Source organism: Saccopteryx bilineata, chromosome 3 (genome assembly GCF_036850765.1).
Source record: "Saccopteryx bilineata isolate mSacBil1 chromosome 3, mSacBil1_pri_phased_curated, whole genome shotgun sequence".
Taxonomy (NCBI): domain Eukaryota; kingdom Metazoa; phylum Chordata; class Mammalia; order Chiroptera; family Emballonuridae; genus Saccopteryx; species Saccopteryx bilineata.
This window is the reverse complement of record NC_089492.1, coordinates 249556680-249581629: the sequence shown is the minus strand read 5'-3', so window position 1 is coordinate 249581629 and position 24950 is coordinate 249556680. Positions and strand designations below refer to the sequence as shown.

Sequence of the window (24950 nt, the reverse complement as noted above, 5' to 3'; positions counted from 1 at the left end):
GTCATCTGGGGAGTAATTTGTGTGTTTAATGCCTTTCAGACATTAAGCAATCTGCTGAACACTTTCTATATTGAATGAGTTTGTTCTATTTTAATATCAGTACTAAAATAATAATTGTTACAATGGTAATTTCAGAAATTGTATAAGTAGTCAGAAAGGCTAAGGAATAGAGCAGGAATGGTAATGCCCACTCTAGAGTTTGAGAAACTGAGGCCCAGAGAGGGAAGAATCTATCTGTCATAGAGCTGAATCAGGTGTAAGCTCCCTAGCTCTACCAATGTGAGCCACACACTTTCATCCTAAAAGGAACTACCTATTTAAGGGGCATAATCTTTTAGGAACTGCCCACAGATTTTGGAAAGCAAGCTCTCAAAATTTGAAAGGAGCAATGCAGATTTTGGAGTGTTGATATAAGAAAGGACAATAATGTTAAAGTCACAAAATTGTGAGCAAGACTTCCTAAGAAAAATTTCTTCCATGTTTTAGTCAATTTGCTAATTCAGAAGAAAGTGTGACTTGCACTAGACTGAAAAGAGAATTTAAAATTTAAAAATGATTTGGGCCATGGCTGATTTCCAGCTGCCCATGAGTCACTAATCTCCAATGTTTGGTTGTTGCATTTGGGTAAATCTCAGGACAAGATGAGAGTGGGCAAGCTACTCTTACTACCAGAGACCCCTGCATGCCTTGGCTACAACAAAGGCCCTTTCAGAACTTCAGTCTCCAAGACCAGTGGGTAGCTTTGTCTTGCCTCCCTCAGCCTGGAGGTTGTTTTCCAAAAGGTAAAGAGCATAAGGAGACTAAAACTGAACAGGCTGCGAACGGAAATCTGAGAGCCACAGAATACTTCCTATGAAATCAGAACAGGGCATTCCAGCAGAGACCCGAGTTTAGAAATTCTTAGGGGCTGGTTGGAACCTTTGTGGATAAACCCTGAGGGGATAAACCCTCCTGGCCACCTTTTGCTCTAGGTCACCTGACCAAGGCTGACAACCTTCCTTTTCATTCTCGATTACTACTTGTTTGACACATAGATGTAACTGCCATTAAGTGTTAAGTTTTACATCTGTGAAAATTTTGGTAGTTCACTCTGACATAGTAAGGAAGACTGGCCAGAAAGCTCTTGTAAAAAAGTCATCTGTCCTTTGTGCAGTTACCCATTAAAAGATCTGCTATTCAGGGCAGGGAAGCACGGTCCAGCCCTATCCCAGAAAAGGACACAAAACCCCCTCAATCCCTGAGCTGTGCTTACGCCGTGCTGTAGTGGTCAGTAAGCTGAATGTGTCTGCTTCACTTAGAGCCTTTAAAAAATGACCTTGAGGAATGCTTTGCTGAACTTAAGCTAATGCTTCAAAAAGGGGTGCGGGTGGGAGGTTAAAGTTTATTTCTAAGAAATGTAGAGTACTGAAGTTTTGAATATTAAATCTATTGCAACTGTAAATTCTTCTGTCTTCATCCATTTGAAAAAATAAAGCCAAAGGAGAATTTGTTGGAAAGAACTAAGGGCTTTCCCTAGGTGCTCAGCTGATCACCTATGGCTTTCCCTGCGGCTCCTCTGCCCATTCTCAAGAGAAAGCCGTAGCAGCAGTTACTGTCAATTAAATGTTACTGCTACTCTGGCTTTTAAAAAGTGATAGGACTTTTGTTTAGGACTTTAATGATTACTCTGTGTAGAGTATAAAACCCCTATGAGTGAATTAGACTTAGTTTCTCAAATAAAAATGGCTATATAAAATCTTATGGGTTTTTTTTTTCTAGTTAGAAGTCTTTACTGTTAGGTGCATGGACTATACCCAAGATTACAGCTTTGCTACTTCCCACCACATAGTCCAGAACATAACTTCCTTCCTCCACTGACAGCTTGGGAAGCAGGGAGGGAGTGCAGCCGCTGTCAGGAAAAGGCACAGGCAGAGCTGGGGTGAACTGAGTTGTGGCATAGGATGCCACCGTCAAAGGAGTCACAGAACCCTGCCGGATCCTAAGCAGGGGGTGGTTCTGATCACTCTCAAGTTCTCCCACCCTTTATAGTCACCTCTTTTAAAGGCACATTCAGAAATGTTGCAACTAGGGGCTGAGGTAAGCTGCACACAACCGCTGCACAGGGGTTAAGGGACTGCAGGACTCCATGGCACAGAGCAATGACGTTATCCTTGCGTTTGCCCAGGGGGAGGGGGAGGCAGCAACTGGAATCCAGCCTGCTTTGGTGTGGAAGCCTAGGAAGAGGCCAGCAACAGGAAAGACCAGGGCCGCAGTCAGTAATGCACGTACTTAGTAGGTCTTTGGTGTTCGTGCAGCAGCATCTGTCTCCCTTATGTACAAAGGCTTCTGCGGCCAGCAAAGCTGGGAAAGGACACTTCCGCACACAGCCACTAGCCTGGCTCCTCTCCCAGCGCTGACCGTCAGCTGTACAAGACACAAAGCACAGAAGGTAGGAAGTAAATCTAAACTGCAGTGAATATACAGTTTAGAATGGATTTCCTGAAAACAGACCTGGAAAAGTTTAAGTTCCCTCCCAGGTTCTACTAAGGATCCAAAGAAACGCAGCCCAAGCCCTACCCAGCAGTTTTGCTTCTTGATCATCATCACAGATGAGAAATTCTTAAGACTTTCTCCTCAGATATGAGCTGAGCACTGAACTGTCCTTGTGGGGCCAGGGTAGGGGTTCTGAGGACCCAGAGAGCTGCCCACCTCACAGGCCCCTGGGCTCCAGGACCAGCCAGTTTTCAGTGACCATCTGCACATCCTGGCCACTCAGGGGCTCCCGCAGCCTCACCTTCACCTCCAGCTTGCCCCCTGTAGGCTTCCTTCCATCCAGGACCTGTGCAGACCGCAGAGAGGGAGATGGTAGCTGATGGGGACAGGCTGGGAACAGGCAGCACCCTATGCTCACGAGTAAAGAGTGAGGACCTAAGACATCCTGCAGTACCAACATAGGAGTCTCCACTTCATGACAACCCTGGTTATGGTTTTAGGTAAGTCTTATTTAAAAAATAATATGTAAATTCAAATAAGATTCAATGCTCTGAGGTGGAGATGTGAAAGCTAGAGTTCTGCTCACGCAGTTTCTCCATGGCAACTCCTGGAAGAAATGCTCCAGCTTAAAGGTGTAGCCTGAAACGATGCCTAGAATGGACATTACATTACACAGCCAGTGTGGCAAGGCCAGGACTAGAACCTAGGCCAAGGGTTCCTTCCCCCCAACCATGCTGCCTCCCTCCTGGGCAGGGAGGGAGTGCTGCAGGCTCGAAAAGTGTTAACCACCATCAATGTGGCCAATACAGAGCAGGCTCCGCTTAAGAAAAACTCCCCCAGCCTGACCAGGTGGTGGCGCAGTAAGTAGAGCATAAAACTGGGAGGACTTGGGTTCGAAACCCCAAGGTCACCAACTTGAGCGCAGGCTCATCTGGCTTGAGCGGAGCATCGCTAGCCTGAGCAAGGGGTCGCTGGCTTGAGCCCAAGGTCGCTGGCTTGAGCAAGGGGTCCCTCGGTCTGCTGTAGCCCCTCAGTCAAGGCACATATGAGAAAGCAATCAATGAACAACTAAGGAGCTGTGAAGAATTGATCCTTCTCCTCTCTCTCCTTTCCTGTCTGTCCCTGTCCCTCTCTCTGAATCTGTTTAAAAAAAACACCCCAAACTCCTCCAAAAGGTGGTGGAGGGAGAGAAGGAGGTGCATCATAGCAGAATAAGCCCTATGTACGAAAGCAATAGCAAGGGCTGGCCACACTCTGCCAGGGACATAACCTCCTTTCTGGACCTTAGTTTCCTCATTTGTCAGAGGTAAGTTCTTGGATTCAGTCTGTGAAATCTGATGAGTTCACAGAAGCTTAAGGAGATGTCTGGGGCCAATTCCTAAACAGACTAGCTTCATTGTAGTGGGTCCCTGATTTTGAAATACCTTATATCAACTTTATGTCCAGAGCTTGTTCCACTTAAAGCTGCCACACAACTGCCCCAACCATAACTCTGCCCCGGCCCAAAACCTAGGAGTTTGAATATGCCAAGTTGACAGCAATGACCAGACTTCTCCAGGACCCTGTAACCCACCATCCCTGGGAACTTGAGTGGCTCAGAGTATTGAGGAAAGAGTATACTTTCTGAATGGGCGATGCTATAAAATTTTATCAGACCCTCTGTCTTCATTTGTGAAATAGGCATAGCACCTATTCAACAGCACATTTACGGATACTTTTAATGGGCACAAAAATCCTGCAAGAGGGACCAGTCCTCAATGAAGGCTGGCTTTCCTCTTGCCAAGTCCTCTGGTTTACCCACCCTACCTCCACAATCCCTGGGTCTTACCTCCAAAATCTCTCTGATCTCACACTCATTCTCCAGCCGTTCCAGTTTCAGGTGGGCTGTGCCAACCAGCTTGTCACTTCTGAAGAAGGATCTGGGGAGCCAACAGTCAACAGAAGATTGGACTGGGCAGGAAAAGAGCTGGCTGAGCCCAGAACAAGAAACCTGAGGAGTAGCAGGGGCAACAGCAACAACAGAAGCCTGTCCTTCCTCCCAAGCTACCTCGGCAGTATGACTTATAGTCAGGAGCCTCACCCTTTGTGGAAGATTTCAAACTTGATTCCTTTGCTTTGGATCACCCTCCTGAAGCCCCGGTGGTTTCGGTTGATATTTAGTTTGAAGTGTTGATCAAATTCTGCAAGAGTGAGAGAAGAAAGGGCTTGGCTCTGGTGGCAACAGACCTAGGGGCTGGCCTCTGCTCTGGATGGCTCTGCCTGCAATTCAGAGAGACTACCACCAAAGGGTGGTAAAGCCTCTAGGTCCTGCTCTTGGAAGTCCACTTGGTGTACTCTTATTAGACACAGCTTATACTAAAGTGGGAGGGACTTGGAATTGGGAGTCAGGACTCCTAGATTCAAGTTTCATTTCTAACACCTCTTTGCTTAGGGCCACAGGCAAGTCCCTGTACCTTTTCTAGTCTCAGTTTTCCCACCTACATGAGAAGAGTGGTGATAATACTTGCCTTAGTGCTGCACACATATCAGAATAAAAGGGATACGACAGCAGCCCTCACCTGGAGAATTTGTGTTCTTCACCACAGCTGTTTTGCTTTTTTGAGCTTGGTCCTGAAACAGTAAGAGGGAGAAGTCAGAGCAACTTGAAAAAAACAGGTACATAGGGCCCAGAACTTGGCTAAGTCAGTGTTGAAGGAAGGGATGCCTACAAAAAATGGGCCTAAGGGTCTTCACCCCCCCCCCCATAGGCAGATCTCCCAAGGATTGGGAGAAATTGAGCACAGGGTCCTAGAACAGAAGGTGGGGTTCAAAAGGTCCTCCCTCTACCTGACCCTCACCGAGTTAGGGTAGTGGAACTCAAACCGCACAAAAGCATCCAAGTCATCAGGGGTCACCCCTATAAAGAAGAAAGGGGAGACAGGGTTAGAGGGAGTAGCCAGGGGCCCAGCACTTGTGGTAGAGGGGAAGCTAGTGCCTCCTTATTGGCCAGGGGCAGAGTGTCCAGCCAAGAGCTTCCTGGAGTAGGGGTGGCCCGAGGGCTACCTGGAGGGGCTGGGAGGTTCATTCCCCGGACAATGATCAGATGCATTTCTGTGCTGTTGAGTTCTGAGAAGATCCTATAGCCAGGAAGAAGAAAGAGCACAATGTTAAGGAGTGCAGCAGGAAAGGATCCCCTCTTCCAGGGACTGCCTGCCTTTCTGGGTGGTGGTCAGGAACAGAGTGGGCCCAGGGAGGCAAAGTTTGTCTGGGTTAGGAGCAGCAGAGCTGGCACAAAGACCTCGGTCCAGAGCCCCTTCCCCCACCACCCAGAGCTCTGAGCTCTTCACAAGCAGGCACCATGTCCTACCTCCTACATCCCCAAGCCCAGTGCCTACAGCAGGGCCAAGCCTTAGAATTCTTACTAAAGGGGCCCATCTCCAACCTTGGCTCCCACTCTCTTGGCCCATCCCTGCATGGAGACATTGTCTCTTAGCCTTTGGTACCTCACAGTCTGGAATGTCTTCAACTCAAAGTGGTGGCTAGGAGGGTCAAGGCCCTGAGCCTGGGCCAGCTGCAGGATCTCAAGCTGCTTCTTGCGGTCCTGAGCAAGCTTCTCAAACCTGACAGGGACAGGTTCACTCATCAGCATGACAGGGTTCCTTTTCTGCTCCCTCCCCACATGTCCCAGCCCTTGTATTTACCGGGTAGTCTCAGCCACATTGCCCTGGTGCATGAACTGCTTGGAAAACAGCAGACATTTCTGAAAATAGAAGCCCAGAGTGGGTCTAGGTTGGCTTTAGTGGCCTTACTTCAGAAAGCTCCAACCTTCTAGTCTCACCTCACTCCTCCCCCAACACATACCCCCTCCCCAAAAACACTATTTCCAAGTCCCTAAGTTTTTGTTGTTTCCTTTCCTGAGGACAGCTATTCTCCAAAATTCACTTAGCAAACTCCTCATCTTCCTTCAAAACCTAATAGAAACATCACTTCAGAAAGGAGACTTTTGCCTGACCAGGCGGTGGCGCAGTGGATAGAGCGTCGACCTGGGACTCTGAGGACCCAGATTCAAATCCCTGAGGTCGCTGGCTTGAGTGCAGGCTCATCCAGCTTGAGTGCGGGGTAGCTAGCTTGAGCGTGTGATCACAGACTTGACCGCATGGTCGCTGGCTTGAGCCCAAGGTCACTGGCTTGAGCAAGGGGTCACTGCTCGGCTGGAGCCTCCAGGTCAAGGCACATATGAGAAAGCAATCAATGAATAACTAAGGTGCCGCAACTCTAAGTTGATGCTTGTCTTTGTCTCTCTCAAAAAGAAAGAAAGGAGACTTGGTGGCAGCAGTTCAGATTGATACATACTAATATACATATATGTATATTACACACACACACACATACATATATGTGTGTGTGTGTGTGTGTGTGTCCCCTAACACTTTCTCCTATCTTCAGAGCACTTCCCTTTCCTATTGTTTGAGCTTCATAACCACCCTGAGATATTAATCATTCCATATTCCATTTTACAGATGAAAATGTTGAGAGGGGAAGCGTCTTGCCCAAAGTCACAGTAAGTAGAAGATATAGAATTTGAATCCAGGCCTGTCTGGTCTGAGCCCCATGCCTTTCCCCAAAGGGAGGCTGTAGGCACTGAAGGAAAGGGAGACAAGCAGTCAACTGACCTCATGTTGCCCAAGAAGCATTTTTTGTAGCTGGGCGTACACCTCCTCAGCCTTCTGGGAGAGGCGCAGGTCTTCGTGATGAATGAGGATAAAGTCACCCTCCTCATCCGTCAAGGGTGAAGGCACCTGCCCAGGTCACAAGGCCCCTCAGGGGCCCCAAGAGTCAGATTATCCCTCTACTGATCTGAACAAATGCAGGAATCCAAACAATGTTTCTCCAACTTCTACTAACCACCAGTGATGGGAACTCCTGGCCTCCCATTATACCCCAGACTGCCTCCCTCTGGCCTCGCCCTATCTTGTCATCTCTGCCTCAGACAGCCTGCCTGGCTTTTCCCAGCCTCTCTTGGAGCCAAGGGGTAGAGAGAGGCATAAACAAAAGGCTCTTTCCCAGTAGTCACCACAACCCATCCAAGTCCCACCTGTCAGGCTGGCCTGAGGACCTCTCAGGAAAGGGATGACTAATGGCAGTGGGCACTGGCATCCAAGCACCTGCCTTGTTCACAACCCTGCTGTCAAGCCTGCCACCTGCCTCTTCTGCCTGACAAATCCTGCTGCTTAACCAGGTGGGACTCACCTTGGAGAGGTCCACAGGTCGGCCAGCTCGGACCTGCATGATCTGAGCCTCAAGGCATTTGGCCAGCCGCAGATGAGCTTTGGCCTGTTCCAAGTCCTGGCCACGCTTGGCCTGCAGGGCTGCCCGCTGGTACTGCAGTTTGCGGGCCTCTAGCAGTGCCAGCTGCTCCCGCACTGCAAGGAGAGCGATGCTGATTAGAGCCCATGGGTGCTGCTCACTAGAAGCTTCATCCTCTATTTTCCCCAACTCACCAGAGGGACTCAGTGACTCCTTAGAACTTGAGGCCTTGGGCTCAGGCAGGGGCCGGGATGAAGGGACCAGAGGCTTCTTGGGTGCTGGGGCCTGGGCTGGAGGCTCATCCTGCAGGTGCCCAGGTGGATGTCACGGGATCTGCTCCCCACCCCAGCCGCAGCTCCCAGACTTGGTCTCTTCCTAACTTGCTGTGTGACCTGAGATGAATGGCCTCCCCTTGTGGGCCCTGGAGACTCTCAGCTAGAAAAAGCCTCAAAAACTTTGAGTTAACCTTCCCAACAGCAAAGAGCAGAGTACTGGGGATTGAACCCATGCTCTGGAGTAAGAAAGACCTCAATTTGAATCTAGCTCTGCTAACACCTATCTGGATACCCTTGGCCAAGTTTTTTTTTTCTGTAAAATGGAAGAAAGAATAGCTACTTCACTGGGTTTGTTAGTATGGACCATAGGGTCTGGGTTTAACCCCCACAACACCCTGGAGTCTTGAGCCCTCAGCCAAACCTCATCCTCATCCTCGTCTGCTGGCGCTGTGTCCTCGGAGGCTAGTTTCTGGGCAGCTGCTAAAGTGGCTGCTACTGCATCCTCCTCAGTGCCCACAGTGGGTTCCAGACCAGGAATGGGGGGGAACCCTGTGGGAGAAAGAGACAGATAGCTGCGGGAGGGGGAGGGTGCCCTCAGGGAGGCACTAGGTTGCAGTGGGCCTTAGCTGGATCCTCCTGGCCATGGCTGGGATGGGTGATCCCAGAGCAGAGGCAGATTCTTGAGGAATCATTTCCCCACTCCCCCTCAGAGACCTCATAAGTACCATAGGCCAAGCACCACTTACCTGGAGGAACAGGCAACTCAGCAAAATCAACTCTGCGTCCTGCTCGGTGCGCTCGAATGGCATCTTGATATTGCTGCAAGGGAAGTGAGGGAGGTACCTATGGTGGGCAGCAGTCTGCAGGTGTCACACAGGGAGAGACAGCAGCTCAGGGGAAAAAAGGAGCCCCTGAAAAAGCAAAAGCTCAAGAGAGACAGACAGATGGGAGACTCAGACCAGGGCTATCTGCAAGAGCAGACACAGAGCAGCCAGCCAGAGAGAGAGGCTCACACATGCAGGGGTTCATGGCTGCAGCCCACCTTGGCAATGCGTTCATGCATCCGGGCCTTTCTCTCGTCCCCGCTGCCCCGGGCCTGGATGCCTGCCTCCCGGTACTTGTTCAGCCTCTGCTGCAGGGCGTCCAGCACTGTCTGTGGCTCACTATGGGCCACTTGAGAGAAGGAGACAGCATCAGCTCTGCCTACGTCTCCCCAGCCCTACCATCCCATCCTACCTGGAGTTGCTGGGGTGTCAGAGGTCATCACTGGCTGTACTCGCTCCACTGCTGGGGGTACTGAGGGTGCTGTGAGGGCCTTAGAAGCCTGTGGGAGGGGCTTCAGGTCTGGGGACCCAGAGCAGAAGTGTGGGTGGAGGTGCCTGGACAGTCCCAGCCCAAGCAGGTTCCCTCTACCATCCCCATACTGACCCTCAGGTGCTGGGGGCATGGCACTCAGGTCCACAGGCTGTCCCTTCTCCAGGGCCTCTAGGACGGCACCAAATCTCTGCAGTAGTATAAAAAGCAGGCGTGGGCATAAGTCAGGAAACCTCAAGAGCCTGTGCTGAAAAACTGCCCCTCAAGCTAGTCTCACTCAAGCCCAGTCCAACTGTGCAATCTTGAGCAGATCACTGCCCCCAACTGTGAAAAAAGGGGTTGGACACAAGGCCCCTGGGCCTGTCATACCTTCCCGATCCTCATGAGCTCTCGGGCATGATCTAGGTCTCCAGCCCGCTTGGCATTCAGGGCAGCCACTTTGTACTCTTTCTGTCGGGCCGACAACAGGGCCCGTGGATCTGGGTCTGAACTGGGAGGGGCAGAAATGCCAGGGCTGCCCAAGAGGCTTGTCTCAGACTGGGAAGAGTTGTCTATGGAAAAACAAAAGCCCAAAGAGGGGCACGCCTTGGATTGCAAGCGCCCTCAGGAAAGGTGTGACTAAAGACAATGGACAGAGGCAGGATGGGGAGTGGGCTCTGACCTTGGGAACTAGATACCTGGCAACATGGTGGGGGGAGCAGGAGGGTCTGCTTCGGGGCTCCTGTTGGTTATTTCCTGGGGGACCGGGGGTTTCTTGCCCAAGGCCACTGGTGGTGGGATCTCATCCTCATTGATCTTCCTGCCTCGCCTCACAGCAGCCAACTGGGACTCTAGAGTCTGAGGGAGAGAAGAACCAGAAACCCAGTTAGCCATCTTGGCATAGACCCTGCCTGAAGATAGGTCAGAGATGCTTCACCTTCACAAAGCCAGCAGGGAGGCCATACCTCTACTGGCCCAACCTCTTGCTGCCTTACCCGCAACCTCAGCCCCACTCCTCCCAGCCCTGCTCCCTGGGCGGGGCCCAGCCTACCTTGAGGCCACGCTCACAGCGCCTGGCTTTGGCTGCTTCACCTGCCTCCTTGGCACCAGCCGCAGCCTCCTGGTAATTGTGGATCCGATCTTCCAGCAGAGTCTGCAGCCCCTGAGGCCCTCCAGCCTGTAGATACTCCAGCTCAGGGCCTGGCCACTTCAGGACCAGCTAGGCCCTTGCTGCTCCCTCCCTGCAAGGAAGCTGCCCCAGAAACGGAGCTCTTGGACTCAAGGAGAAGGATGAGCCTAAAAGCCTCAAGGAGGAGGCAAAGACTTACTAGAGAGGACTGAGGCCATACCAGAGGCAAACACAGAGGCCCAGACAAGCTGTGGATGGTTGCAGGGGATGGTCAGGGAGAACAGAGAGGCCATTGAGGCCAGCCAGGCACCAAAGAGTATCTGTGCTCGGTCACTGCTTGGGGCGCTGCTGGAGGTGGGCCCTGGAAAGGGTTACTGCAGCCTTCCTACGCAGGCCAGGCCATAGGCACAGGCCAGGCCATAGGCACGTTATACATGGACACGCACGGGATGAAAGGCACATGGGATCCTTTCAGAACTTACCTGAGCCGCTCGGACTGAAGCTGTTAGGAAAGCTGTTTGCACTGGATGTTCAATGGTTTCCTGTCCCTTCTCCTCAGTGCTACCCCGGATGGCTGTCTCATTGCCATCCAGGGACCCAACTCCTTCATCTGTACCCAGAACCTCCTGCAGCTCAGTCTGGGGAGACACAAGTCCCAGGAGCTTGGGAACTTCGTGGCCATACCTATAGTAGCATCTGAAATAAAGGTCCCTATCCCCCAGCAGAACTTCCCAACATCAGTCACTGGCCTGAAAGTCCCCTTTACCAAAACACTTCTTTACTGTGACTAAGAACAGCCTTGAAAATAGAGAAGTCTACAAATCTGAGAATCCACAAGTACAGGGTTCAGACCAGACATCAAAGGAAACTAACTAGTTTCACACTGTGAAGTCAGGAAGATGGGCCCAAGAACAGGTGGGCAGTCACTCAAAGAGCACAGAAAGCGACAAACCCCAGGCCTCATAGGCTTGACCACAGAGCCCTTGGACACTAGCTTGGCAAACGCACCAGCAAGTCTGTATCCTCCTCCAGCCCTTCTTCCTCCTCCTCTTCCTCCTCCTCATCCCGCATACAGTCTGCTGCCAACTTCTCGATGTGGGCGATGGGTAAGGGGGCTGGGGGAACAAAGGGTCAGGGCCTCAGAAAAGGTCCATGAAGAGTAAAGCAGTCTTCAACGCATGGTACATTTCTACACAGGTAGAAATCCTGTCCTCCCACAGCCAAAGTCCCACCTGTAAAACTCCTGCTTCTCCTTCACAACCCAGCTCGAGACCTACAGCAGGGAAACCTTCCTAGACCCTCTAAAAGGCAACAAGCTGCTCCCTACTCGGCTTTTTTTTTTTTTTTTGTATTTTTCTGAAGCTAGAAATGGGGAGAGACAGTCAGACAGACTCCCGCATGCACCCGACCGGATCCACCCGGCACGCCCACCAGGGGGTGACACTCTGCCCACCAGGGGGCGATGCTCTGCCCCTCCGGGGCATTGCTCTGCCGAGACCAGAGCCACTCCAGCGCCTGGGGCAGAGGCCAAGGAGCCATCCCCAGCGCCCGGGCCATCTTTGCTCCAATGGAGCCTCGGCTGCGGGAGGGGAAGAGAGAGACAGAGAGGAAGGAGAGGGGGAGGGGTGGAGAAGCAGATGGGCGCTTCTCCTGTGTGCCCTGGCTGGGATTCGAACCAGGACTTCTGCACACCAGGTCGACGTTCTACCACTGAGCCAACCGGCCAGGGCCCCTACTCGGCATTTTTGCTATACTTGTTCATATCCATTCATCCCTCCCAACCACACCTTTCACATATGCAAAGACTTATCCCCTTGAGCTTCACAATAATTCTGTAAGATATGTTGTATTATCCCCATTTTATACGAGAAACTGAGAACTACCAATGTTAATATTCCTAATATTGCAATCCTATTAAGCGACAGAGCCATGATTCACACCCAGGCTCGCCTAACCCCAAAGGCTCAGACTGAGAAAATGGAGGGCATGGTTCTTCCATATCCTTGGCTCAGGGTTACACTGGACTGGGGAGGGGGTTTTCTCTGAGGGTTCCTGGTGAGAAGATAGGAAGATTTAGATCCTTTGACCCTCCCAATACATCAGGTCCCTGTTCTCTTCCAGCCTGGAGAGAAAGATTCCCCTTATTCATTCACTGGATGCAACTTCTATGCACTTATCGGAGCCTGATTCAGTCTGTGCTGAGCTCCCCCTCTATACCAGACCCTGGCTAAGGCTAAGACTAGGGACCTGAGTCAGTCAGAAAATCAGATTGCTGATGGTCTACAACAAAGAGGGGGCAATCCAGGGAAGGACTGAGCTCATCACACAAGTGTGTGAGCAGCACAAGATGGCTTCTTGGTGGGAGTGCTACAGAGGGAACACAGATATCAGGAGAACCAGATTATCTGAAGAGGACCCTCTCCACCACTTGCCTGAACCTATCTGGTCCCAGCACCAAGTCTAGATCAGCACCGAAAACTTACCCTGCCCCTTAGGTGCTGGCTTCCTGCCTGTGGTCCCTGCTTCCCCAGTGAGGGACAGCAGCTCGGCCTCCAGGTCCTCATCATCTTCAGTCTCCTCCATCCCCAGCAGCATGTCCTCGGGGTTGAACTCCACAAAGAGCCCCAGCTGAGAGCAGAGATTTCTTAGGAATCACACCATAGGGCATAGGTGTGGCCCAGCCACACAGCCAGTCTCTCAGAGGTCAGTGGTTCCTTCACTGTCTGAGGCCCAATGTGCAGAAAGGGAAACCGAGGCATGCAATATTACCCCTTAGGATACTCCCTGGTGACTCTATATGAAGAGCTCAGTAAGACTACAATCTCATTATTATATTACAATACCACCACTAGCTGCTAGGCTCTGTACTTAGCACTACAAGATTATCTTTATTCTTACCATTCTTGGGGTAGGTCTTGTTTTTTTAAATTATGAAATACATGTAACATGAAAATTATCTTCTTAACCATTTTCAAGTATAGAGTTCAGTGGCATTAAATACACAACACTGTTGCGCTATCACTGTCCATCCACAGAACTCTTTCACCTTGCAAAACTGCAACTGTACCCATTAAACAACAACTCCCCATTCACCCCTCCACCCAGCCTCTGGTAACCACATTCTACTTTCTGTCTCTATGAATCTGACTACTCTAAATAAAGGTAGGTCCTATTTACATATCCAGGTTCCGATGATACTGAGACAACCCTGTTAAGCGGCAGAGCTAGGATTTAAAATAAAGTCAGGTGACTTTAGTCTATGCCAGGGGTCAGGAACCTTTTTGGCTGAGAGAGCCATGAACGCCACATATTTAAAAATGTAATTCCGTGAGAGCCATACAACGACCTGTGTACGTTAAGCATTATCCAATAAAAATTTGGTGGTGTTCCGGAGGACAGCGGTGATTGGCTCCAGCCACCCGCAACCATGAACATGAGCAGTAGGAAATGAATGGATTGTAATATATGAGAATGTTTTATATTTTTAACATTTTTTTTAAGATTTTATTTATTTATTATAGAGAGGGAAGACAGAGAGAGAGAGAGAGAGAGAGAGAGAAGCAGGAAGCATCAACTCCCATATGTGCCTTGACCCAGGAAGCCAGGGTTTTGAACCAGCAACCTCAGCGTTTCCAGGTTGACGCTTTATCCACTGTGCCACCACAGGTCAGGCAACATTATTTTTTTAATTAAAGATTTGTCTGCGAGCCAGATGCAGCCATCAAAAGAGCCACATCTGGCTCACGAGCCATAGGTTCCCGACCCCTGGTCTATGCCCTTTCTCCTACCACCTCCCTTACCTGCCTCTTTTGAGACAATAAAAATGGACTAAGTCAGCTCAGGACCCAGAATAAATAAAGATTAGAGAACAGATCCCTAAATCTGCAAAGCTCTTCCAGCGGACTTAGCTCTCAAAGCCTGGTATCCTTGGCTGACAAGCAGAGTCGTGGCTCTAAATGCAGAACCCACGAGAGCGCTGAGGCCCCATCAGAACACCCTAAACTGGGGTGGTTCTTGAACCCTCCAGATCACTGGTGTGGAGGTGGCCAGTGCAGGAAGATACTGGGGTTGAAACACAGGCCAGTTCATGCCTCATTCCCACTGGAGTGTGGCAGGGGCTAGTCTCAGTGTCTCTAAGGGCTCTGCCAACACCAGGAGGTACCACTCCAAGTCTCTGGATTAATGGGGATCCCATATAAGTGACCCGGTTTGCCCACACTGTTTAGGAACCCTGGTTCAAGGGTGGTGAAGACGCCTATATACATACCTGCTTGGCGGCTGCCACACCCTGACCACTGCCCTGAGGGCCCTTCCGAGGTCTTGGCCCTGGCATCTTGGCAGCCTAGATACCTGAGTAGTGGAGAATAGAAGACTTAGACTGGAGCAGCCTACATGCCCCTCCCCAACAGTGATATCTTAAATAAGGTGTGGTTCGTAAACTCCCAACTCAGAAAAAAGCAATGCTGAAGACCAAAGGATGAAATACTAACACTGGAAGTACAGCACTGAAGCAGGCAATGTGGGAGAGAAAAGCCATGAGACCACACGTTAACAGGCTTAAGTGGAGAGTGTGGACATTTAATGAATTGACAAATGTGGATTAAACCCAACAGGCTGAGCAGGGAGGAGGTCTAGGAAGGTAGATTCAGGGAAGTAACTCTAGGCAAGGGGTGGGTGGGCACAAGGCTGGGTGAGACTCAAAAAAGCTCTAAAGCTGTGTGGTCAAAAATGGTAGCCACGCCTGACCAGGCGGTGGCGCAGTGGATAGAACGTCGAACAGGGATGCGAAAGGACCCAGGTTCGAGGCCCCCAAGGTCACCAGCTTGAGCGTGGGCTCAACTGGCTTGAGCAAAGCTCACCAGCTTGGACCCAAGGTCGCTGACTCGAGCAAGGGGTTACTCTGTCTTCTGAAGGCCCGTGGTCAAGGCACATATGAGAAAGTAATCAATGAACAACTAAGGTGTTGCAACAAAAAACTGATGATTGATACTTCTCATCTCTCTCCATTCCTGTCTGTCCCTATCTATCCCTCTCTGACTCTGTAAAAAAAAAAAAAAAAAAAAAAAAAAGGTAGCCACATGTGGCTATTTATATTTAAATTAAAAACCAACTTCCTCAATTATTGGCTATCACTGGTCAGCACAAATATTGAACATTTTCACCACAACAAAAAATTCTATTGAATAGTTCTGCTCAGCATTTAGATTCTCATATCTCACAACCATTCACAGGCCCGACTACTATGTGTGTGTGTGTCAGAGGCCCTTGCTGGGCACTGGGAGATCAGGGATGATCTGACATGTTCACAAACTTCAAAGAAATGTTTCCATGGCGGAGACAGCTTCACCAGTGGGCGCAAACCTCACAGGGCTGCCCCTGGGACCATGCGTGCCCAGGTGCTGCCCCTTACCCTGCATAGGGAGAAAAGGCTTTTTGGAGGAGAGGACCTGTGCTGAGTCATGTAGAATTTGGGAGAAAGAATTCCAAACAGAGGGCGAGAACCTGATAATAGTTCTGAGGTGAGAAACAGTTTGACCTGCGCAAGGAAACTAAAGACCTGGGATTAATGGGGCTCAAGTGTGAGACGGGAAATGGCACATGTGAAAATCTGCGCAAGGGACAAAACTAAAAACAAAAACAAAAAACCTTAAACCTTGAGGTTAATCTGGGCATTATTCTGAGGGCAATGGACGTGACAGAACCAGGTCGGCGAGTCAGAAACCATCTGGCTGCAGAAGGGAGGATGGAGGCAGGAAGCCGTCCGTCCCGCAACGGCACCGGCCAAGGGGGCGAGGAGTGGTTGGAGCCGAGTCAGGGGTCAAGTCAGCAGGGCTCCGAGGTTAACGGGACGTGGGCGCACGGGAGGGGGCGCCCACGGCGACTTCAGGAGTCAGGTTTCAGTGGCTCGGGTGAATGGCGGTGAGTGGGCTCAGGGACACGCCAAGTCTGCGGGTCGGGGGCGCCAGCATGGGGAATCAGTGCTGAACCCACGCCCGGGCTCAGAGCTCAGGAGGGCGGCGGAGAGCGCAGCAGAGGCGAAACCGCAGGACACTACGCCTCCGCGGCAGGAGACACCCTGCCCGGCCCCAGCCGATGCCATCTCCCCCGCCGTCCCCAGGTGACCCCTCGCCGGGGGGCGGGTGCGCGGCATACCTCGCGGCGAATCCGAAACCAACCTGGGCCTTCTCTCGCCCAATACCGGCCGGTGCTACCGTGGCCACCGGACCGCGGCGGCAGCCGTGACAAGAGACTCCCCGCGGAGACCGCCCGCGCCCAAACACGTGACTCCGCGTCCCTGCGGCGCGCAATACGCATGCGCAAGGCGAAACGAGCGTGGCGTCCCAACAGGTGACTGCAAGGGTGGAGTTCTGAGCGCGCAGGCTGCACAACGCATGTTTTCAGGCCAACAGGCAGTTCCGGGGTGTCCAGCGGCGGGGCTTACCCAAATGCAGTAGGTGCGTCATCTGCCCTGGCCCCGTAACTTACCCGACAATTCCCTCCCTCCCTCTCAGTCCGACGCTGTGGGCGAAAGCTCGCCTCCGGCCCTCGCCCCGGGGGCGGGGCTAGAGGAGGGGCCTCTTTGCCACCTTCTTAGTGTCCTTTTGCGTCTCCAGGGAAATGTAAATTGAGTTCACCATACTTTTAACTATTTAACACGTGAATGTACCTTTTCCAATTAGAAAGCGGGTTACTAAACATGACAGGCAGTGAGTGCTCGTTACACCTCTTTACGAAGTCACTTCAGATAGCGTGACACCAAGTTCTTACTCCTCTATCCAGCAGGGCAGTGAAATGGGGGGTAGGAAGAGACGTTAAGGAGAATCTTCCAGCTAAAACAAACCGTGCAACTCACTGCTGTCTACTTTCTGAATTTTTGTTCTGTACTTAGCGGCTTGAAAAAATCTTTCCGTTGCCTTGAACAATGACTTTTCCCAGGTCCTGTGGCTTTTGGACTGTTGCCCGAGGAAGAGATTGGCTTTAGCATTTGAAAATGGAAGTTTCTGGGACGAGGGCGGAGCTTGTCTTAACGCGTCCAGTAATGAGACCTGGAATGTACGGTCTGACCAGTTAGAGCCCGCGTCTCACCTTGTCCAATCCGGTGTCTCCACTTAACTGGCCAATCAGCCCAGGAGGGGCCGGGTCCAAGGGCCGCCCTACCACTTGCACTGTTTCTCCCCGCCCTGAAGGTGCAAGGAGGTAAGTTTATTTCCAGTTTTGTCTCCTTTGCGTCCCCAGGCCCCAATCTTCAAAGCAATTACAAAGGTCTCTGCAATAAAGCCAGTCGCTTCATTCCAAAAAATATACCATTTCTTGTGTGAATTAACGAGCACCAAGCAGAAGTTTAAGAAAAAACTGTACAATTAAGAGTTGAAGCCACCTACACAACTATCATGGTGCAAGCCTTTCCTAAAAGCTACCCACTCCACCTAGTTGGGTGTTTATTATTCTCTAGCATTTCCTTCTATTGCTAGTATGTATGTATGTATATACCCTTAAATAATCCAGTATTTTGTGTGTGTGTGTGTGTGTGTGTGTGTGTGTGTGAGGAGAGGAGCCCAAGACAGACTCCCAATGTCCCTCAGGGATCCACCCGGCAAGCCCACTAGGGGACGATGATCTGCCCATCTGGGGTCCTTGCTCTGTTGCAACTGGAGCCATTTTTTAGCAACTGAGGCAGAGGCCACGGAAATATCCTCAGCGCCCAGGGCCAACTCGCTCTAATCAAGCCATGGCTGCAGGAGAGAAGAGAGAGAGAGAAGCAAGAGGGGGAGAGGTGAAGCAGATGGGTACTTCTGTGCGCTCTGACTGGGAATAAAACCTGGGACATCCACATGTTGGGCCTAAGCTCTACCACTGAGCCAACCACCCAGGCCCCATAGTACTTTTTGTTTGTTTGCTAGCTTTAACATTGTATCATTGCTGCCTGACCTGTGGTGGGGCAGTGGGATAAAGCGTCGACCTGGAACACTGAGGTTGCCGGTTCGAAACCTTGGGCTAGCCTGGTCAAGGCACATATGGGAGTTGATGCTTCCTGCTCCTCCCCCTTCTCTCTCTCTCTCTCTCTCCTCTCTCTCTAAAAATCAATTAAAAAAAAATTGTATTGCCTGACCTGTGGTGGTGCAGTGGATAAAGCATCGACCTGGAAATGCTGAGGTCGCCGGTTCGAAACCCTGGGCTTGCCTGGTCAAGGCACATATGGGAGTTGATGCTTCCAGCTCCTCCCCCCTTCTCTCTCTCTCTGTCTCTCCTCTCTCTCTCTCTGTCTCTCCCTCTCCTCTCTAAAAAGAATAAAAAATAAAAAATAAATTATATATATAAAAAAAAATTGTATCACTGCATATATTCAACTTCTTTCAACCCTTCTAAACTTCATCCACATTAAAGACTTACAATTTATCCAGTTAAAATTTTCATTTCTGTATGCTATTTCACAGTTTGAAAATAATTCATTTTCCCAATGGCTTGCCATTATAGTACTGTGAACATTCTTGTACACAACTCTTAGGGTTACACATGTGCTTTTCTAGAGTATGTATTTCAGAATGGGATGCTGACATAGGAGTCGATTTTCCAGACTACATAATACCAAATTATCTACAAAATATTTGTTTACACACCCAATCACTGGGACATTTGGGATCCAATTGTTCTATATCACCACTGAAAAGTTCTCTAATAGATGTAAAAGGGTTTTGGATTGCAGGCCTCTTTTACACTTTCCACATTGCTGGTTATTATGTTTATTCTATGGATAATTTACCCACTTTTCCTTTTTGAAAATTGTATAATTTTCTAAAATATTCTGATACTGATCCCCAGTCTATTATATGCAGTAATAAATGTATATATACAAGTGTATAAATTTTTCTGAACTATGAGAATTACAAATATAACATTATTATTGATTTTAGAGAGAATGGAAGGAGAGAGGGAGAGAGATTGATTGATTTGTTGTTCTCCTTATTTATATACAGTATTGATTGGATGTTTCTTATATATGCCTTGACCAGGGACTGAACCTGTGACCTTGGCATATTGGGATGATGCTCTCACCAATTGAGCTACCTACCTGGCCAGGCCTCCTCTTCCTTGTTTTTATTTATTTCTTTTCTTTTTTTTACAGAGACAGAGAGCAAGAGGGATAGTCAGGGACAGACAGGAACGGAGAGATGAGAAGTATCAATCATTAGTTTTTTGTTGCGCGTTGCAACACCTTAGTTGTTCATTGATTGCTTTCTCATATGTGCCCTGACCAAGGGCCTTCAGCAGACCGAGTGACCCCTTGCTCGAGCCAGCAACCTTGGGTCCAAGCTGGTGAACTTTTGCTCAAACCAGATGAGTCTGCGCTCAAGCTGGCGACCTCGGGGTTTCGAACCTGGGTCCTCGGCATCCCAGTCTGATGCTCTATCCACTGCGCCACCACCTGGTCAGGCATTTATTGATTTTTATAGAGAAACAGATAATTCACTCATAAATATTTAATCAGTTCAAAGAACACAGACATTCTCTTCTACTGAGCACAGAGGTTGCCAGTTCAATCCCTGGTCAGGGCACCTATAGGAACAGCTCAATGTTTCTGTCTCCCTGTCTGTCTCTAAAAATAAATAAATAAATAAATAAATAAATAAATAAATAAATAAAATAAAAATACTTTTAAAAGAATTTAAAATACACAACCCAATCAAGATTCACAGTAGGTAGCTCTTGTTTTTCTATTTCCCTTTAGTTTAGAAGAGTTCTTGTTTTGTTTTAGTTTTTGTCTTTTGTGATAAGATTACGTTTTTGAAGTGCTTTATAGACTTTTCCCCTCAGTTTTGTTAATTTTATTTTATTATTTATTCATTTTAGAGAAGAGAGAAGGAGCAGGAAGTATCAACTCCCATATGTGCTTTGACAGGGCAAGCCTAGGGTTTCAAACTGGCGACCTCAGTGTTCCAGGTTGACACTTGATCCACAGCACCACCACAGGCCAGGCCCTTCAGTTTTGATTAGCTGATAATATTGTAGCCAGTAGATTTAGGTCAAACATTTCTGGAAAAACTATTAATACATGGGTGATGTGTTGTTGTTTTTTAAGTAAGGAGGCTTTAAATGTCTATCTGTCCCATTGTTGGTTTCCATATAAATATTAGAATTAACTTGAAAACTATCTAAAAAAAAAACCCTGCCAAGATTTTGATTGGAATTGTTTTGTATTTAGAGATTAATTACATCCCTTTATTAGCTTTATTCCTAGGTATCTTATATTTTCTGTGCCATCTATGTCTTTTTCATTTAAAGATATATTTTATGATAAATGGTACCTTTTAAAATTTTTCATTTTCTAGCTATTTGTTGCTAGGGATTCCTTATTACTGATATTATTTCCAGCATTTCTTTTTATAAACTAAGTCTGTTTTATTCACATTGTTCAAAAGTTAAAAGATACAAAATGACAGTGAAAGTCTTCCTCTCACAGGCATGATCTTAACTATCCATTTCTTTCCCAGAGGCAATCACTATAACCAATTTCTCACATCTTCTCCCAAAACTATTTTATATCAATATAAGTAATTATATGCACATACTTATATACATGGTATGTTACATTGAATAAATGGTGGGGCTACTAACAGAAATAAAAGTCAGAGGGAGGGTCTATTTTAGGAAGGATAGTTTGGTTTTATAATCTGATATTTGTAAAGACTATACATTTCCCCAAACACTCTAGAAAAAGCAAATTATTTAATAGAAAATGCCAAACTACGCGATAGCCATTTTCCTTCAATATCCTTTGCCACAATTCCATATACTTAGAAAACCAGGCCCTTTAGAGCCTGGAGGTTGCCAGTTCAATCCTTGGTCAGGGCACACACAGGAGCAGCTCGATGTTCCTGTGTCTCTCTCCCTGCCTCAAAAAAAAAGAAAAAAGAAAAAAAGAAAAAAACAGAAAACCAGGCCTTTTTATAAGAGCAGCTCAGTCCTTCCTTGTGAAGCCCTCACTCGTCCTTCAGTGCATACAGCACATCACCCTGGCTGACGTTGAGCCGCAGACGAAGGAGCATGTCGTTCCTGCTGGGCTCCACCAGGAGGAGGCGGCAGGAGCCCAGGTGAGAGCACACTGCCATGGTCTCTGACATGGTGGGGTATGGGAGTCCCTCCATCCTGCACAGTTCCACATGTTGCCTGTAAACCTAGAGAAAAAAAAGCAAATCTGAGGCCAGCTTCCGGAAAGGTGAAGAGAATAAAAGTCCTGGGTCTATATCTGATCATTTCTTCTTTTGGGGAAAACAGACACTTCTTGGCCAGGGTATTTAGCACCCCAGAAGCCATCAATGGGTGCCCCAACAGGACAGCAATGAAGGGTAAAATACAATACTGACTTTGGAATCAGATGATTGCATATCTGAATCCTGATATTACCAATTACCTACATATGATGCCCTGGGCAAGTTATCTCACTTTTTGAGCAGTTTTATCTATTAAATTATAGTATCTCTTGAGTTAATGGGTATAAAATGTCCACTACTGAGATTCTTATACAAACAGTCCTAATAACCAGGGGCTTCCACAACTGAGATTGTCATGATTCTAGCCATATTTTTCTATAAAGCATTGTCTTTAGTAGATACAGTGTACATGTGCCAAGGCGTGACCCCTGGAAAAGCACGAAGGCACAGAGACAATACTGAGTAAACAGAGGTAGGAGGGTAGCTGGAAACATACTTAGATGCCTACCTGAAAGCCCCGAGCGGGTCAGGCATGTCTGTAGTACTTTCTGGTCACTCTGTCCTCTTAACTATAAGTCTGTCCCCTGCTCCCACTTCCCACCAGACCCAGAGCTTCTCAAGAGCAGGGATATTAACTAATTCAGATTAGGGTTCCTGGTTCACATCACAGTTAACAGCACATTGCAAATGTTCAAGAAATGTTTACAAACTAAAATGAAAGTCACTCGGCAGAAGAGCTGTTTTAGGCTCTACAGGGAGAATAATAGCAAAATAGGACAAGCAACTAAATGTTTAAAAAAGAATTTAGAGAAGAAAAGCTGAAAGAAAGTGAAGTAGTTGGAAGTAATGTTTTTCTGTATGTTTAAAACATACAGTAGACACACACTCTCGCAGGTACACACAGCAACACCTTTACCAATTCATCTTCTAAGGAAACCCATTGCCTATGGACACCAGTTTTAAACAAAACACTAAGGCATGAGACCTCATGATTCATTTTACTTGATATAATTGAAACTATACCCAAAGAATGTTTGGATTGACCTTAGTGACTTTAAACATGGCTCTTTCTGAGACTTGCCCCCAGTATACCACATAAGTTGTATCAGGGCATTGACTTTTTTTTCCCTTAAGTGAGAAGTGGGGAGGCAGAGACAGACTCCCACATGTGCCCTGACAGAGATCCACCTGGCAAGCCCCCTATCAGGCAATGCTCTGCCCATCTGGGGCTGTTGCTCCATTGTTCAGCAACTGAGCTATTTTATATTTTAGTGCCTGAGGCAAGGCCATGGAGCTATCCTCAGCACCCAGGGCTAACTTGCTTCAACCAAGCCATGGCTGAGGGAGGGGAAAAGAGAAATAGAAAGAGAGTAGGGGAAAAGGGAGGGGTAAAGAAGCAGGTGGTCGTTTCTCCTGTGTGTCCTGACTGGGAATCGAACCTGGGATGTCCACACACCAGACCAACGCTCTTAACACTGAGCCAATGAGCCAGGGCCAGGGCCAGGGCAGTAACTTTGGACTTGTTCATCTTTGTATCTCCACTCTGACCAGTATCTGGCATAGTAAACCTTCCATCTAATACGTAGAATCCAGTTGTTAAAGGTCTCTTCTCATGCAACTCAATAAAATACCACATAAAAATAAATGCTGGTTTGATATTCTTTAATATTATCAGGTTGTCACAAAATAGAGATAAACTGTTACACAGTGACTGAATTTCCCACAGATTTTTTTTTTCTGAGAGGAAGGGGGAAAGTGAGAGGAAAAGGAGGAGAAAGAGAGAGAGAGACACTGATTTGTTGTTCCACTTATTTACGCATTCATTGATTGATTCCTGTTTGTGCCCTGATGGAGGACTGAACCTACAACCTTGTTGTAACAGATGACTCTAACCAACTGAGCTACCCAATGAGGGCCAAAATTCCCACACATTTTAAAGGCACCAGAGCAAAATCTAGGTCTTGAAAAAAGATCATTCACCTGTTGAAATGTTGCTTCTTCCAGTCCTGATCGATGAAACTCTGCGAGGATTGCTCTCAGGAAGCTCTTTTCCATAACAGAGGAATTTCTTAAAGAAAATGGAGAGATGTAGTGGCTACACCAACAGTGCGAGGCTTTTCTGCATTTCTAGACACAGGAAAAAACAGGGGCCTACTTCTTCCTCTCTCATTCAGTAAAGGTCCCTCTAACCTCCCAAAGTCATAAAATGATACAATAATGCCACTTTGGAAGTAAGGGAAAACAGCAACTACATCTGGAGGGTACAAGCACCCCCACATCATCACCTCAGTATATCAATTAGTGTGTAACAAGTAGCCTTCTTCTTGTTCCTACAGCACTTTACTAAACACCTGCAGTGTGACTCAATTCATGGAAATTCTTCTATTATTCTAGGTTTACATTCCTGACTATGCCCCTTAAGAAAAAGAACAATGTCTTCAATCAATGCAGGTTAAAAGAGTAAAAGCTTCAAAAAGGAAAACATTCTTGCATGGCCTCCCCAGATTGTGGCCCTCTCCAGGAGCGGAAGTATCTTACTTGATGGCAGTGATGTAGGACGACGAAAACATCTCATCGACTGCTTCCAGCAAGTGGGCTACAGTGACCACGCCAGGGGAGCCAGGCTTCTGGCAGGAGAGTTCACAGATCTCCGTGGCACGCCTACAAATGTCCAGGCAGCGCCGTGCATCCCCAGAGAGGGCTGCTACCTACAGGAGGGAACATGCACTCCATGAGGTCCCCCTGCCATATCAGTCCAGGAGAAAAACCAAGATTCTGTGGTCATCTAAAAGAAGAAAGGTGGGGCCCTGGACAGTTGGCTCAGTGGTAGAGCATGAGCACGGCATGTGGATGTCCCAGGTTTGATTCCTGGCCAGGGCACACAGGAGAAGCGCCCATTTGCTTCTCCATCCCCCCTCCTTTCTCTCTGTCTCTCTTTTCCCCTCCAACAGCCAAGGCTCCATTGGAGCAAAGTTGGCCTGGGCGCTGAGGACAGTTCCATGTCCTCTGCCTCAGGCGCTAGAATGGCTCCAGTTGCAACAGAGCAACACCCCAGATGGGCGGAGCATCGCCCCCGGTGGGCATGCCAGGTGGATCCCTGTTGGGCGCATGCAGGAGTCTGTCTCTCTGCCACCCCGCTTCTCACTTCAGAAAAATACAAATAAATAAATAAATAAATAAATAAATAAGGAAAGGGGAAGGGGAAGGGGAATGGGAAGGAAAGGTGGTGCTGAGAATGGAGTTAAGCTTGAAGATAAGTACTTAATTCTGGTTGGGAACATGGAA

At 48.4% G+C, this 24950-nt stretch overlaps 2 protein-coding genes and 1 long non-coding RNA gene across 8 annotated transcripts in view; 1 reads left to right on the top strand and 2 right to left on the bottom strand.

Moving 5' to 3' along the window:
• Positions 1–1744: 1744 nt before the first annotated feature.
• CC2D1B (coiled-coil and C2 domain containing 1B) lies at positions 1745–16949 on the bottom strand. Of its 4 annotated transcripts, none has more exons than XM_066269193.1 (25): positions 16609–16949; positions 14723–14805; positions 12939–13083; positions 11464–11570; positions 10938–11093; positions 10378–10503; positions 10025–10184; positions 9717–9898; positions 9462–9537; positions 9270–9377; positions 9076–9206; positions 8780–8852; positions 8455–8582; positions 7953–8061; positions 7702–7874; positions 7125–7250; positions 6153–6211; positions 5955–6071; positions 5515–5588; positions 5310–5368; positions 5031–5082; positions 4553–4652; positions 4301–4391; positions 2774–2818; positions 1745–2403 (listed from the first exon to the last, which is right to left on the bottom strand). In XM_066269193.1, exons 2-25 carry the CDS (start codon positions 14786–14788, stop codon positions 2269–2271), a joined length of 2598 nt encoding a protein of 865 aa, XP_066125290.1. In that variant the 5' UTR covers positions 14789–14805; positions 16609–16949; the 3' UTR covers positions 1745–2268. The 4 variants fall into 4 exon arrangements, with proteins under 4 accessions (XP_066125290.1, XP_066125291.1, XP_066125292.1 ...); XM_066269194.1 differs by having other exon boundaries at positions 16632–16949; XM_066269195.1 differs by having other exon boundaries at positions 7953–8055; positions 16609–16948.
• A 30-nt stretch (positions 16950–16979) lies between these two features.
• On the top strand, positions 16980–24203 carry LOC136331159 (uncharacterized). The gene is made up of 3 exons (XR_010730451.1): positions 16980–17075; positions 17392–17652; positions 24060–24203. It is a non-coding gene; the product is annotated as an uncharacterized lncRNA (long non-coding RNA).
• ORC1 (origin recognition complex subunit 1) overlaps positions 20434–24950 on the bottom strand; it is a 28579-nt gene continuing 24062 nt past the window's right edge. For 2 of the 3 annotated variants that reach the window (XM_066269199.1, XM_066269197.1), the window contains 3 exons: positions 24204–24373; positions 23646–23733; positions 20434–21629 (listed from right to left, as the gene is read on the bottom strand). In XM_066269199.1, the coding sequence (XP_066125296.1) occupies positions 21435–21629; positions 23646–23733; positions 24204–24373 (453 nt within the window). In that variant the 3' untranslated portion in view covers positions 20434–21434. The remainder of the gene's footprint in view (positions 21630–23645; positions 23734–24203; positions 24374–24950) is intronic. The other variant, XM_066269200.1, reaches the window with a different exon arrangement.

Bases quoted from the DNA above. Each gene is read 5' to 3' on its own strand.
- CC2D1B (XM_066269193.1), bottom strand. From the start codon at position 14,788: ATGCCAGGGCCAAGACCTCGGAAGGGCCCTCAGGGCAGTGGTCAGGGT. The intron at 10,185-10,377 runs GTAGGCTGGGCC...TCTCTCCCTCAG, and splicing joins GCTGTGAGCGTGGCCTCAAG to ACTCTAGAGTCCCAGTTGGC. The intron at 8,062-8,454 runs GTTTGGCTGAGG...GGGCACCTGCAG, and splicing joins CAGACGAGGATGAGGATGAG to GATGAGCCTCCAGCCCAGGC.